The sequence below is a fragment of the Mytilus californianus genome, unplaced genomic scaffold, assembly GCF_021869535.1.
Source record: "Mytilus californianus isolate M0D057914Y unplaced genomic scaffold, xbMytCali1.0.p SCAF_1, whole genome shotgun sequence".
NCBI classification, from domain to species: domain Eukaryota; kingdom Metazoa; phylum Mollusca; class Bivalvia; order Mytilida; family Mytilidae; genus Mytilus; species Mytilus californianus.
Window position 1 is genome coordinate 60,902,893 of NW_026262581.1, and position 17,016 is coordinate 60,919,908.

The window sequence follows — 17,016 nt, forward strand, 5'->3', positions numbered from 1 at the left end:
TTTAACAAGCGAGGAAATTGTAACATGTATTCTATTGTGTTCTACTGTTTCTCCCACGGCCATAATGAGATGTTTCTGATCTGGTTCTTGTGTAATGAAGCCTATAGGTTGAGATATCATTGTCATGCTTACTTCTCAGACTCTACATTACTTAGCATCGTTTATATTCCAAACGTAAATTTAAGATAAGTGACAAATAAGGGAGCTACATTAATTGTTCAACAAAAACATATAATCATAGCTTTTTTTTAATTTTTTACTTTTTTATTTTAAGTAAACATATCAGTCGGGTTTTAGGTGTAATTGATTATATTTTATACCTACAAAAGAAAAAGCCCAAATATCAAACCAAAATTTTATATTCTTAACACTCATTATCAGTTTGTATGCATGAATTCATGTATACCTCACATAGTATCGTATCGCCGTATCGGTTCACTTTCCGTCAGGTCGTTTGGGATTGAAACAATGATTACTGTCTTCATTCCTTGTTTTGTTCCGTTGTGCATGATCTAGCTTCATCAAGTTAAACATTAATCTACTAATTTTCTGAATATATTTCTATGCAAATTCTGTACGGATTCCATGCTATTTGTATGACCATCACTACAAGGAAATGTATGGTAAACATTATTGATGTATGAATATTAGAGTAATAAACCATCTCTAGTTAAAAAATAAATTCCAGTGATCATAAATAGAGTTAGAAATAAAAATCTGCAACCCAATAACATAAATACACTTAAAGACATTTAGTTGTCAATAAAGAGTGGTTAATTGTATCCCAGTACCAACTATGAATGAATTCAACTGACACGAATCTGCCGACGATATCAAAGTTTTAAAGAAAAATCTGTAACATTCGAACATCATATAGAGGTAGTCCCATAACAGTGTGGACAACCGTAATGATTATGTTTTTAATAATACCGAATCATTTACCTTTAACTTGTTTGTCATCGTCTATCGATAACAATGATTTTACGCTCACTCAGTCTGTGAGAGGCCTTCCAGTGGTGATTTAAATAAGCACTTATTTCACATTTCGATACATAAAATTAAACTTTCTTTCAACAAAATTTAAAAGGAATTTGTTTTAAACATTCTTTTTATCATCACACCCAACAGTTTCACTTGAAATAACAATAAATAAGCAGAGCTAATATCATTAAATTATAGAAAAATATATTAAATGTAAAACATGGCGATTTATATTTTGTACCTAACCATAAATGTAAACACAAATGAAGAAAAGGTATAAAAATTAGGTTCAAATTTAGATATTTGTATAGAGATGTATATATGCGAGTATTGGCAGTAATGGTTATGGTGTGTGTGTGAGGGTAGGGGTTTCAAAGATTGTTTCTATAATTCTATATCTTTTAGTTTTTACCATTTCACTCTATTCTTTATCCTTTGATGTCTATTATATTTGTCCTAAACATGCGTGACATATTTGCCACTGGACATAAGGCAACCAAAAGTCAATCAACGTATTCTGTATATTTCATCATTTCTTTTTTATGTTATCTATAGGTTTGGTCCCGCCCCTTATCTATTTTTTTGCACATTAGGGACGACATCAAAAGTTCAATGTAGGATAAAAATAACTTAATTCATATAGTTTTTTGATTTATATAAAGTTTTTTATCCTTCATTGATTTTCTTATGTCGTCCCTTATCCTCTCTATGTAACCCCAATTCATGTCCTGATAAATGGTGACTCATGCATAGCATCATATGTGGTTATTAAAACAAGAAACATATTCATATTATAATAATTAATGTATGCTAGGACTTATAGATATATGTCATTAGTCCCAGGTCATGTAATAAAGCAGGTCTTATAAAAATACAATAGCATTTTAATTTTGATGATTATATATATGTTTATATATTTAATAATGCCATTTTTTTGGAAAAAAGGGTAGGGGCAAGGCGTTTTTAAAACATATCAATGGGGCGCGTTTTTTTTTGTTCTTCGGAAGTGAGCCAGAAGAAGTCCATTTCTGTTTTTTTTTTTTTTGCAATGGGAAGATCTTCTGGCTCTCTTCCACCTCTTCTTTTTTGATAGGTTGACGACAGAGGCACATAACAAACATGGCGTCGTTTAGTCTAAATGAAATTAATAAATTTATGAATGCAGATATATTAGAATGTGAGCTGTTTTATAAACGTTTCTATGGTATGAAAGCCTTAGTAGGACATCCCTGTAGGACGATAAGCTGGATAAATATAAGAACTACACGGACAATAACAGTTAAGGGACGGTTATTTGATATATTTGGGAAGGGATTTTGATTGATTGGTGTTTAACGCTACTTTCAACACTATCGGGCTATTCCGTGGTGGTCAGTTTAAATTTATAGATGAAGAATGGGGAAGGGAAGAGAGGGCATTATTATTCATTTCAATCTGTCGCTAATCATGCCTATTTTTCAGCTCTTACCAGGCAACCATATTCATATATGAAATCCTTCTGTCCACCACCCCAACAAATAAACAAATATCAAATGGTTTTCCTCTTATTTAACACAAGTTTAAATTGATTGATTGTTGCTAATTTTAACGCCCAGTGGAAATGATTTCATGCTTGTTCAGGAAAACACGAGTTTAGAAGTCACGTATATAATATAAAAATTAAGAGATGGAATATGATTGCTAATAAGACAACTATCAACCGGAGTTCAAATATGAAGTGGATGTAAGCAATTATAGATAAGATAAGATAAGATAAGATAAGAAAAATTTATTTTAAGTCGGGTTACATGAAATACTACAAACATAAGCTCTGTAGAGCTTTTTGCCGTCATGTATACAAATGCTTTTTGTAGGCAATCGTAAGGCCTTCAACAATGACAAAAACCTGATACTGTAAAGTCGTCTATAAAAGGCCCGACATGAAAAGTGTGAACAATTCAAACGAAAAAACTAACAGCCTAATTATACATAACAAAACAATTTACAAAATATCAAATATGAGTCGAGACAGGAACCAACGACAACCACTAAACTACAGGCTGCATCCCTGGGACAGGCAAATAAAGAATGTGGCAGGGTGGATATAAAAACGAAGATGTGGTATGATTGCAAATGAGACAACTTTCCACAAGAGATCAAATGACACAGAAATCAACAGCTATAAGTCACCGTATGGCCTTCGACAATAAGCAAAGCCTACACCGCATAGTCAGCTATAAAAGGCCCCGAAATCAAAAATGTAAAACAATTCAATCGAGAAAACTAACGGCCGAACTAATGTACAAAAAAATGAACGAAACACAAATATGTATAACAAAGCAACAAATGGCAACCACTGAATTACAGGCTCCTGACTTGGGACCATCACATACAGAATGTGGCGGGGTTAAACACGTTAGCGGGATCCAAATCCCCCCATTATCTGGGACAGCGGTGTTACAGTACAACAACATGTTTGTGAGCAACCCACCCCGAAGCTGGGACAGTGGTGTAACAGTACAGTAAAATAACAACCTGCACAAATCAGCAAATTAACTCAAAAGATCGGTACGAGACACACAAAAAAACTAACATTAAGACAATAGACACAAAGCACCGACATCAGAGTATTTGCAATTACTGGAATTTTGCTCAAACCTAATTACAACTGCATGGTACTGAAATAAATCTTGTTCTCCCAGACTGAGTTATCAATCAGTACACAACGCGCGGCAAAGGATTTATTAAAAAAAGAAAACAGTCTGAGAAACGTCTGGTTTACGTTGTATATAGATATAAGAAGATGTGGTATGAGTGCCGATGAGACAACTCTCCATCCAAGTCATAATTTGTAAATGTAAAGGCCATTATAGGTCAACGTACGCTTTTCAACACGGAGCCTTGGCTCAAACCGAACAGCAAACTATAAAGGGCCCCCAAAAAATAGTAGTTTAAAACCATTCAAATGGGAAAACCAACGGTGTCTAATCTATTTAAAAAAAAACGATATACTTGCATATAAATCCATATACAATGAAACGGTTTTTGAAAAGTGGACCGAACGTTTTGACCATCGAAATTTTGCAATAGAAATACTAGTTATGACCACAAGATTTTAACAGCCAGTGCAGGACTCGCACGAACGTTAGATTTAGTTAGAGGGTCGATATTCTGACGCGTTTTTTAATTCTTGGTCACCCATGTTTAGAAAGAAAGGGGAGAAATCCAAACAATTTCAGACCAATCACAAACGTTGTTGCAAATTTGACCTTATGACGTCAAAGAATTTCCCATGATGCAACTATTGCATATAAATAAAAAAAACTACTATACCAATTGAATAAAAAATATTGCATTCAAATGACATTTTATACCAATTGAATAAAAACTATTGCATTTGAATGAAAATTATACCATTTGAATGAAAAATTATACCATTTGAATGAAAAATTATACCATTTGAATAAAAAATATTGCATTTAAATGAAAAAATATACCATTCAAATAAAAAAATATTGCATTTAAATGAGGAAATATACCAATTAAATAAGAAATATTGCATTTAAATAAAAAATTTCAAATTTTTGCAACCAATACCATGCCATAGCGGGAACGTTAGTATCCAAATGAATGATAGTGTACCCGTCCTGTTTAAACATATTTATGTTTCGGAGGGATACATACTTTTTAAGCGATCCTCAATCATTCAGGAAAAAAAGGTGAAAAAACTAATTCATATCAAATTAGAATTAGGGATAAAAAGATATACGACACTGAGATAAAAAATATTGTTCCTGTATGTTCATAAGAAACGAACTAACCCCCCCCCCCCCCCCAACACACACACACATTTCAAAGATTCCAGTTTCCCATTCATCAAATTATAATGTATTAATCAGAATAATCTAGTCTGAATGCTGAGTCAGTAGAACGTTGGACCAACTAATTTTAATTCTAGCTTTCCAGTAAATAAATTTATTCAACAATTAATTATATTTAGATATTTTATTTAAAGATTACTATTTCATAAAGTAAATGCAAATTGTATTAAGCTAGGTTCCAAATACATGTAGCTTTTTTTACTGTCCTATATTGTGCAAGTACGAACAAGACCGTACGAAAATATATTTTTTCAATTTTTTAATTGCACCACGATTTAAAGTCATCATACATTCGTTCTAAAAATGAATACTTTTAGACAAGATAAAAGTTAAAAGATACGAAGAGCCAGTACAAATTTTAGAAAGCCACAATTGTAAAGTCCGAAAAAGGTTATTGCTTACACATTCATTACTTGATTATCGATTGTCGGTGATAATGACAAAATCATGTTAATCAATACGCCTGTAGTATTTTTTTTCGATTTACTTGTTTTCAGGCGTTGAGAAACCTTTGATGACCTCGTTACAAAAACGTTCGTGCACATATTTTTATAATACTTTTTTAGGAATAAACGACTTGGATAAATATTGATGATAACTTGCTTGTTGTATAAATTCTTTCAACAGTGATATTTTTTCTCTTAACATTATTTTTGTTGTATAGTCTCTCAAAATATACTGCATATTTCTCATTTACTTACTACAAAATAGAAAAACTATACTATATCAACTTTCTTTTTACTTATAAATTTCGCAAGTTTATTCATACTAGAAAATGCAAGTAATCTCACAGACCTTCAAAAAAACTTCCATACGAGAACATGATCAATTGTTACTGAACTACGAAAAACAATATTTTTCCACTCTTTTGTTTTCTCAAAATCATTCATTCGTCATATTTTGAAGCAGATGAACATTTGCTAAGAATGCGCAAGAACTCGTTAATGCATTTGAAAAGAGTTGAAGAAAGGTGTGAAATATTATCCATGTATGTAACCTTATTACAGAATCGTCAGATGTTACAGTTTTGACGTACGTACTGTTTTGGAATTGCTTCGGAAGTGATACTATTTTTCCATGACATTTAATCAAGTACAACATCCAATTCAGTGGTATATTCCTTCAAACGCCAACCTGTTTCCCTCTCTCTCGATTGTATCGCAAGGATGGATAGATTTTGAAGTTTAAACCTTGAAAAATATCTCATGAAAACCTCGGTAATGTTTTCTCATGAATAGACAATTCAGATTAGTTGTAATCCATTGTTTTGACAAAATATAAATGCGTACACATGTATTAAAATATTACAGGTGCTTAATCTATTTAATCAGTCCGTAAAATCAAATGAACAATATTTAAAAAAAATGAAAAGTAATTAAGAGAACATTTATGATATATAAGCATAGTTAACTTACAGATGGCTGCGAAAATCAAGGCATTCGGAAGGTACAGCATTTTATTTTATTCTTGTCTTTGAAAATAGTTTCTGTATGCTTCTTTATCAAAAGTTTTAAGTCCAAGGAAAACACGCAAACAAAAAACAGGACCAAGAAAAAAAATTATCATCAGTAAATGCCATGCTGTGTATATGTATTTTGTTGTTATTGAATTATGCCAGTGTTGGGAGATGCTTAATAGAAGAGATTGAATTGCCGCCATCTTTACGAGATTGTTTGAGAATGAAAACTAAATATCAAGATGTTACAAAATCGCCCAGCGAGTCTGTTTGTAATACTTGTGTTTCCAGATATTTGTGGATGACAGGACCGAACTTGCAAAAATGTGACCACCCCAATGATAATATAACCATATCGGATATCAGCAACTTATTTGGAAAACTGTTATGTGAAGAAACATCAAAGAAACGGAAAAAAAGGCAAGCTAGAAATGTTCAATTTCGGAAAGAAATAAGAATGTTAACACGTGGAGAAAGGCAGCGATTAAGCAGAGCATGGAGAATGGCCTACGACGCAGGAGTAAGTTTTACGTAAATTTTTCACTTGTATAAAAATAAGAAGAATTATTGTTTTTTATATTTAGGCTACATTTTGATATAATAACATTACACATTCACAGTACCAAAACGGGAAATATATGGGTCAAGTGAATTACCTTTCTAATGTGTCATAACAACAGAATAGGTGTGTTTGAATAACATAAGAAAAGCTTTGTACTATTTCAAATGTTTAAACTGGAAGTGTATTTCTTAGTTGTATTTTGTTTTACTTTCGTTCACTCATTTTTTAGTGAAAAATTTAGGCATATTAAATATTTTATTTATGAAATGTATAAAAAAAAGTGGGACAAATGTTGTTCACTAACTCCTCCTTGGATTTATACAAAAAGTCCATGACTTTATTAGTGGATCTTAAAAATGCATAACTGGAAAACAAATTGTGTGTGTAATCTAGGTTAATTATTCTGCAACCTCTGCAAATGTTTAGTCTGCCCTTCCACCAGGGACTTTCTATACTTACGGGACTCGTCTCTATTGATTTTAACTGATTACTAAGCCGCCTGTGTAAAGCTACCACCCAACAATTAACTTAGTTTCGTATCTCTGATATACGATGCTAGTAGTTATTTGCGTATTTCACAGTACATTTTAATTATATAAATTAATTATTATTAGTTGTTAATATAAAATCTGATTAATAGCCATTTACGATGACAAAAAATATCAGATTTTGAAAGAATGATGAATTATTAAACTTAGACGTATCGTTTTGAAGAACACACCAATGGTTTACATATCAAACAAGATGGCGGCTACTGAAAATTCAACAAACAAAAATACCTCAAAGTTCAAAGATCAATATTTAAATAACGATCCGAGAAATCTTTTAAAAAACAGCATTTTGCAATGAAAAAATGTATAAAATTTCATGAAAACGATTTTTTGTTTAACTTGAACATATAGTTATGAAGAACTCTTCGTAAATGTGAAATGATTTGCTATAAAGTCACGTGACATCAGCTACGGCCGAGATCAGTCTGATAATTTGTATAGACATCGTTATAAGTGACCAGTCCCGTTAGTATAGAAAGTCCCTGCTTCCACATAATACTTAAATAGAATTTTTAATGTTTTTATTAACTTTCAAAATTTCCCCCTGACAACCATTCAGACAAAAGTTTTTAGTTGACAAAAGGCCTAAAAGTACATGAGATGCTTTATAGCTAGTAGATACATTTGTTTAAAAAAACACAACTGTCATGTAAGGATCGTAATTATGCCAAGTGGATAAATTTATCGGTTTTCAAGAGCTAAGTTGACAGCGCGGGTCATCCCTACAATGGCTTCCATTTTCACGATTGAAAAAATTAATCGGCGTTATTGAGAGATGATTTTGACGAAGTAGAATCCTGACTTTCTGAGGAAAGTTCTACTAATTTACGCAAAGCCAAGCCCCCTTTTTTTAAATTATAATATGAAGATCGGTCAATTCTCAGCTTCAAACCAAAGCCAATAAATCAACAAATCATTGAAAATATTTTTTTATACAATATGTAAAGTGTAAATTATATATATATTTTTTTTATAAATACCTGTGCTCATTGTACACCTTGAGATGACCCCACTTTAAAAGGTTACCTGTCGTCCTAGGCATAGGTGTAAGCGTCAGTGTCGATATGGTTTTCGAAAATGTCTAATAAGACAAATTTCCACCAGATACCAAATGTTAATCTTTTTTATCTTTTCCCTTAGACTATTTATCGAATATTTTTACGCCCCATTGGTTAATGGTATCTTGCCTTTTTTAAATCGAAAGTATCCGATGTAGTTGGTTCCAAACACATGTGCGCATTGAATGGGGTATTGGTTTATATTTTGTAACATGTGCGCATTGAATGGGGTATTGGTTTATATTTTGTAATTAAATATGAGTTCTGCAAACATCATATTGTGACTACTTTGTTAAAACGAATCTCCATCGGCTCTTACTGATTATAAGTCAATTTAGTGTCACAGTGTCATCACAACTGACGTTTCTGCACTAACATGTCAAGATTAGTTTAGTTTTTGTTCGTTCTTAAGGATGTAGTCAGCTGAAATTAGAATTGATACTATAAATCAGAAGAGCATTAGTTAAGGAACAAAATAAGTTAAAAATATTGATAGGTTATGGAACTCCTTTTCGAGAAATTTGATTTTTAAAAAAAGGCGGGAAAAGGATGACTCAGACTCCAATGTTAGGAAGAGGTGTGGGTTGGCGCGCCTTCTAACTAGTTTAAACCCGCCACATTCTGTATGTGCCTGTCCCAAGTCAGGAGCCTGTAATTCAATGGTTGTCGTTTGTTGCTGTATATCATATTTGTTTTTCGTTAATTATTTTGTACATAAATCAGGCCGTTCGTTTTTTCGTTTGAATTGTTTAACATTTGTCATTTCGGGGCCTTTTATAGCTTACTATGCGGTATAGGTTTTACTCATTGTTGAAAGCCGTACGGTGACCTATACATGTAGTTGTTAATTTCTGTGTCATTTGGTCTCTTGTGGAGAAGTGTCTCATTGGCATTCATACCACATCCTCTTATTCTTATTTTTACTTTATATTTAGCATTGGCATTATTCGGGTCTCAAATCGTAAAAAGAAAAATCTAGAATCTGCTTAAATTTTGGTAATGACCTTTTATGAGCTATTGAAGTCTTTTATAAAAAGAAATGTGGGTGATATTGGACAAAATATTTTACCCTATATCGTAGGAAAAACCTAAGGAGTCCGAACATCTGACAAAAAATCCTAAACTTGACATGACTACATCCTTAATGTGAATTTGTATCTTTAATTATTGATCTCAAGCAACGGCAATGCAGTTTATTAAAAAAAATAGGTGAGTTAAATTCGAATATAATTCGAATTTTTATTTAACGGGACATGACTATGACTCCTCATAGCAGTTGAAATGATGTTCCTCAACATTAAGCATGGAAAGAACAAGGGACATCGGCTAGTAATTTGTCGAAGGTTGAAAACGAATGCAATGTAGATACAAGGACATGACGTTTAGTGTGATTTATATATATATATATATGAAAAAAAAAAAACAACAAACAGTTTCAAATGCAAATAGAATGATATTGTACACTTTCTACATTTAATAAACGCCACAGTTTTCTCAATAGTGATGTATATTTTTTATTTTCAGGATTTTGGATTGGTCGCTAGATTTCACAACGAAAACGTCCGAACTACCAGTCACAACGGACCAGCTTTTCCTGGATATCATCGATTCCTGCTTCTTATGTAATCATAACATACTAATATTTCTTTACAACCAAATTGCGGTGCATTACATTTTCGTGTAATATCAAGTTATTTGCATTCATTTTTACAGGTGTACAAAGGTAAATTAAGGTAAACACAAGTAAATATGATTATTTATTTATTTATTTATAAGTGATAAGTTTTATGTATATATTTTGATCGGTACGAGGCACAAAAACAACTAACATAAATACAATAGACACAAAGCACCGAAATATTTATAATAATAAATTTGTTTGTATGTTGCAAGTCTGAAATTTCGTTGGTGCGTTTTGATATCTTTACATTTTTTGCTTTTGAAATGTTTTTGAAATGTTTTTGTTGGTTTTATATATTTAGTTGTCTGTTGAAATTATTCACATATTAACGGATGTCCCTTTCCAAACATGACAGCTATCATCGCTCTTTACCTGCGTTGCCGAAGCCAAAAACAGGTCCATTAACTGCTCGAGTCCGTCCATCCGTCCGTCAAAGTTTTCTTGGCACCTACGAAAGGGCATGATTTAATATATGGTCTTCAGCTTGATAATGTTGAGCTGTAGCAAGTAATCAATTTTTACATCCGTCGTTCATCCACTTCCTGTTTGCCGATCGTTTAAAATTTTACAACACTCATTGTACAAGGAAAATTTGTGTCAAACTTTTACATCAGCAGTGCATTCACTTCCTGTTTGCCGAAAGTTTGAAATTTTCAACACTCATTGTACATGGAAAATTTGCTTCACATTTTTTTTGTCTTTAATGAGAGAATATGATTAGGTATACTTCGGTATACATCTTACCTTATCTTGAGGCAAAAAAGTATAGCCAAAGCCGGGCAAGAAATCAGAGCTTTGCATAAGGCATCATATGAATAAAGGAACAAGTCGGCAAGAAGAGGAGAACACTTTGTTTCCATATTAATGCCGATTGTTTGTTGAATAAATAGATATTAGAAGAGGTGGTATGAGTGACAATGAGACAACTCTCTATCTTAGTCACAATTTGTAAAAGAAAAACCATTATAGGTCAAAGTACGGCCTTCAACACAGAGCCTTGGCTCACACCGAACAGCAAGCTATAAAGAGCCCAAAAATGACTAGTGTAAAATGCCCATCGGGACATAACAAACATGTTATCAATAAAAAATCTAGTATCTTAATGTTCAGCTTCGGAGAACGTTTTGCTTGAATCAAAATGGGATATACAAAGTATGATTTATCCCTTCCTAAATCAAGATATTTGAATATTTGGCCACCCTTTTTTCATTAAACAGAGTTGGACTTACTCTTTCAATCTTTCTTAAAGGTAAGGATGACTAGTGTTTAGGGCATAAAAGTCGAATGTTTCATTTTATTGCATTGGGGAAGAAACATATCTGGATTTTTTAGTATCCACATCTATATTTCGGACTTTGAAGGTGATGCGCGTCCATGATCACATTGAACGGATTTCATCCACATGATTGTGATTCTAACATAAAAACTGCTGCAAAGCAAAGAACGACTGCAATCGACGCAACAAAATCTTTATGGTTGCATCACAAATTGGTTGACCAATACGACGTGTCTGTCTGAACTCACAAGACATGTTTTCGAGGTGTAAGTTCTTAACACACCAAAATAGAAATTTTAACAAATGTGTCACATTCCACGTCGTTTATCTATAGTCGTATGGCGGTGATGCATGCACTGAAGGACATGCCTTCTTTGTCAACTCGTATGGCGGTGATAAAATTGAGAATGGAAATGGGGAATATGTCAAAGAGACAACAACCCGACCAAAGAGCAGACTACAGCCGAAGGCCACCAATGGGTCTTCAATGCAGCGAGAAAATCCCGCACCCGGAGGTGGTCCTCAGGCTGGCCCCTAAATAAAATTGTGTGCTAGTTCAGTGAAAATAGACGTCACACTAAACTCCAAAACATAAAAATGAACTAAAATTAAAAAACATACTAGACTAACAAAGGCCAGAGGCTCCTGACTTGGGACAGGCGCAAAAATGCGTGATGCATGTATTGGGTGAGACGCCTTCCTTATCAACTCATTCGGTGTCGTTCCGTCTGGAGTTTATGCGATTGACTCAGGTGTTTTGCTTTTCTTTTTTGGCATATTCCAACTACTACGAGTTAAGCTAAATGGTATATTACTGTTGCATCTTATTTGTCACGAATAAAACGAAAATAAAGTTATTATGTTTTAAAGACATATTGGATTCCTTGTTCTTTTTGGTTCGATCAGTTCTTCAACGATTTTATTAGGTTTTCGACTTTCAAATATTTTGGCCTCGCGCATCACTAAATAGACATAACTTGTCGAAATGTGCGGTAAAATTGGTACCGTTAAAGTTGTTATAGTAATGGTAGATATTTTGAAATCGCAAAATCGCAAAATAATTATAAAATCATTCAAGATTGTGAAATTTGTTATTTGCTACGGGTGACACATATCGTATTTTGAATTGTCACAATTCGTTGGCAGTAAAAATTGTATCGAAACTTTAAATGAAATATGTTTAACCTCTTTTTGTGAAAAATAACAAAACAAAAATAAAGTTAACCTTTTGATGTGAAATATCATAAAACAAAAATAAAGTTAAAGTCATATTAAACGATTTTATTGAAATTATAATGTTAAGAGAATATTGAAACAATCTCATGTATATATACTAAACTAAGTCCTCTATGCACGATGTTTTACATTTATAACGAATCCATAACATATAATTGAGAGAAAAAAAAATATCGTTCAGTCAACACTTTGCCTGCTATTTAACTTTCGTGTTTTAATGCCGAAGTTTACCGAACACGACACTAATAAACAATCAACACAGAATCATGGAGCACGTGAAAAATAAGTGAGACGATAGACATGCAATAGAGCCATGCTTATTTTTGTTTCTTTAATTTTTACATGTGTTTCGTTTTGTGTTAAAGAAACTTTGTCATAACAGCTGCTAAATGATTTTTGTTTCATAATCAATTAACCCTATCTAACTTTCATTAATGTTCCCTCGCACTTGCGCTTTGCGGTTGCAGAAGTACTAACGAGAGGTGTCGTGGTTAAGGTCACTGCATATTAAAAAGCTATCGGCGGATTAGGGTACAGGAAGCCAATAATTCAGTAGCAGTACATTTCTAAAGATTTTGATGGGATAAAGGATTTTCTTGAAGAAAGTTAATGTACACGTGTTTTATAGTAAAACATAGCCATTGAAGTATTCAAAACATATTGATTATTTCAAAATTTGAATTATCATATGGCTTCTATATACGAATACACTTAACATGATAATTTTAAAAATATTTGTTTTCTTTCTATTTTAAGCGACATTCTTCACAAAGATGTGTATACACTTTACAAGCATCCATATAAGTCATTCTGAGGTGGCATATTGAAAACTTTTATATTTGTAAAAGAGTCGTCGAATCTTATGTACCCCTTTCATTTTTTGAAAATATTTGGCATTGCACAATATCTTAATCGCAGTTTAAGGGTAAACGATCATGGAGTCAAGCAGTTTAAATCTTAATTTCGATGCACTATGTATTTATTTCGACGGGAAGCAAAAGTTGATAACCATTTATAAAAATAAAAACAGCATTTTTCAGCTCCTACATATGCTCGGAAAATATATTCCGACCTAGTTGAAAATGTTTTGTTTCGAGTTTCAATGGAAAAAAAACTATCAGTATAAGAAAATATTTGTTCAACAAAAAACAACCTGTTTAATTTTGACATCATAAATATACATATAAAAACACTTAAAAACAAATATATAAATGCAAATAAAGTACACAAATATAAATAAGGAATTTAACATAAATTGTATACAATTCTTCTTTTAACACTTTGATAAGAACAGTAGAAAACATAAAAAAGCAGATTCAATTTTCCAATATACAACTTCACCATATGGCATATGAACTACAGTCGAATAAATTCAGAATAAACATACACACTAGATCCGGATTTCTTTTGAACTCAAATTTACTGTGCGTTTTGCTGTGTGTGTGTTTATTCGACTTTAGCTAGAGGTATAGGGAGATGGCTAAGATCTCACAAAACATGTTAAACCCTGACGCATTTTTGTGCCTGTCCCATGTCAGGAACCTCTAGCCATTGTTAGTCTTTTGTGTTTTTAAAATTTTGATTCATTCATATGTTTCGGAGTTTAGTGTGGCGTCCATTTTGCTGAACTAGTACACATTATTGTTAAGGGGTCAACTGAAGCCGCCTCTTGGTGCAAGATTCCCTCGCTGCGTTGAAGACCCATTGGTGGCCTTGGGTGTTTTCTGCTCTTTGTTCGGGTTGTTGTCTCTTTGACACATTTCCCGTCTCAATTCTCTATTCTAAACAAACTAGCAACACCAAGGTCTCGTTGTTGTATGTATTTTGTTAACTTCAGGCGTTATATACGTCCAAAAAAATAACACTTCTTTCTAATCCTTTATTTTATCTCATTTGTATATTTACATATTCATGAATAAGTAAATAAGTCCTTTTAATTAACTACCTTCTTTAGTATGTATTTTGGTTTTATCAGGTCTTCAAAGTTCGTATTAGGTTTTCAAGTGCTTTCTACCTAGATCATCACCTAAGAGACGTTTATTGACGAAAGGCGCAATTGGTGCAGTAAAAAAATACATAAAGTTAGTTGTATTGCAGAACAGTCTTAATGATATTAAAATACTTTGATATCATAATATAGTATGAAAATCTACCTCCAAATCCTACGATTTTTACTTGAATTTTTTTAATTGCAATGATTTTAATTGCACACATGTCATTATTATTCATATATTTTTTTTTCTTTAAAATTGCTTTCCAGACTAGAACTAGTTTTACAAAAATATGAACCTGGAGTAACACTCCCGTATTGGGACACGACTTTTGAAGCTAATATGGATAGGCCCGAAAATTCTATACTCTGGACTGATGAATACCTTGGTGAACTGAATGGATTCGTCGACACTGGTATTTGTGGTGGAATTAGGGATCTTAGAGGCAATAGAATAATCAGAAATGGTGGCAATGATGGGTCATTATTCACAGGAACCAATTTAACCTACATTATAAATATACCAACAATTGAGGATTTAGTTGAAAACTCCAACTTCGACACTTTGGAATCGCTCCATGACAATGTACATGCTTATATCGGCGGAACAATGTTAGGACTTGAATTAGCGCCATGGGATTGTGTCTTTTGGTTCTATCATACTTATATAGATTATGTTTGGGAGTTATGGAGATATGCGCATGGATATAACACTGCATACCCTCATAAACCTAACCATGGAGGACAACAGGCAGAAGTTCAAATGACAAATATGCCAGTTATAAATTTTCTTGGACGTGTTCCCACAAACCATGATGGATATAGTCATGAGTTAGCATCCCAATGCTCTTACCAGGTTTCCCCTACCTGTTCGGAACATCACGTTAATTGTGGATCACCTGATTTGCAATGTCGAAGTTTTGGCAGACAGTTGTTTGGATGTACTGCTGTTGACAGAATATTTAGAAATAGAGTACAACCTCTTATTCTTGCAGCTAATGGTGGAGATGTCCAGATTCCTTTGAATAACGGAATGAGAGGTAACAGAGGCAAAAGAGACACTAGTGGTCACCATACAACTATTTCTAATACTTTTACAGTTAAGTCAACGGAGGTAACAAATATTTACATTCCTCAAGAGCGGGAACCATGTATGGGGAAACCAATACAGAATAACTTTATTGCAGGTTGCTCATCAGCTGATGTGAAAAGATGGGCCTTTATACCAATTAAAGTCGTTCATCTACGCCCAAAAGAGGTTCATTTTAATTCACAGACTGAAGTTAACGGATATCGAAACAAATATGATATTTATGACGAACACAAATATAGTAATCTGAAAAATTTTGTGCATCCAGGTAATCCAGCTACATACTATGATTGCCAAGAAGACGAATCTGGTGCGTTCAAAGTGAGAATGAAGTCTTCAGGACTAAACTACTTTGGTGTATACACTGATTATGTATTTGTTGACAACAGACTTCCTGTATCCTCTCATATCGGATACATCGCTGTTGAAAAACCTACGGCGTATAAGCCAACAGAAGCATTGATAACTGCCTCTGACGCATGCGGACGATTGTGTAAACCGACATGCCGTAAATGGATAGATAATCAACCTTACTATGTTCCTTGCTCTGGAGCTATTAAAGTAACTAAAGATAGTCCATTGATGTATGGAAACGACTTTGGGGATGCTGTATTATCGATCTGGCAATTTCAGGGCAAATTCACTCCAGTTGAAAGAGAATCAAACATCTTTATAGAGTTCTACTGCGATTATTCAGATGAATGGATATGGAAAGAATGCAATTCACATTGAAGCTAAATTCATTAATAGATGGGTGAAAAGTGTTTTAATTGTCTATGAAATACAAAGTTTCAATCTGTTATTGTTGTTATTTCGATTCTCTACTTATACAACATAAATAGTTATGATTATTATCTTTCCTTAAACAAGCTATTAACGATCATGACATACTGTTCAGCCTTAACATTATAGTTGCTGTGTTTCTTTATAAAACAAAATCAAAGTATAAAATTTAATGCGTAGCCTGAAAACTTAAAGCTGATCTTTACGAAGAACGATCATTGATCAGGAGCACTTACTCAAAGCTTAATGTATAAGAAGTCTTTCGCTCTGACGAACGAGAATTATTTTAATGGCAAACCACGGTTTTTACATTAAGATAGTTACAATGTATTCGAGGAATGGGAACTCCAGGCAGCCAGTTGATATAGCCAGTAAAAAGTAAAAGATATACTGCATCTCATCAAATTAAGCTGAGTTTGGTACGAATATCTGGATAAACCTTCATCCGGAAAGTCTACAGTCAAAAAGAGGGATAGCCAAAGTTTTTGCAAT

At 33.1% G+C, this 17,016-nt stretch overlaps 1 protein-coding gene across 1 annotated transcript; it reads left to right on the forward strand.

The window, feature by feature from the left end:
- Window positions 1-6,418: 6,418 nt before the first annotated feature.
- Window positions 6,419-16,473, forward strand: LOC127724467 (uncharacterized). Its single transcript, XM_052231474.1, has 3 exons — window positions 6,419-6,817; window positions 9,993-10,090; window positions 14,922-16,473. Exons 1-3 carry the CDS (start codon window positions 6,419-6,421, stop codon window positions 16,471-16,473), a joined length of 2,049 nt encoding a protein of 682 aa, XP_052087434.1.
- The last annotated feature ends 543 nt before the right edge of the window (window positions 16,474-17,016 follow it).

What these genes read in the sequence shown, in the direction of transcription:
- LOC127724467 (XM_052231474.1), top strand. Translation starts at nt 6,419, where the DNA reads ATGCTGTGTATATGTATTTTGTTGTTATTGAATTATGCCAGTGTTGGG. An exon ending in GAATGGCCTACGACGCAGGA is followed by an intron (nt 6,818 to 9,992) that starts GTAAGTTTTACG and finishes TTTTATTTTCAG; the next exon opens with GATTTTGGATTGGTCGCTAG. An exon ending in CATCGATTCCTGCTTCTTAT is followed by an intron (nt 10,091 to 14,921) that starts GTAATCATAACA and finishes ATTGCTTTCCAG; the next exon opens with ACTAGAACTAGTTTTACAAA.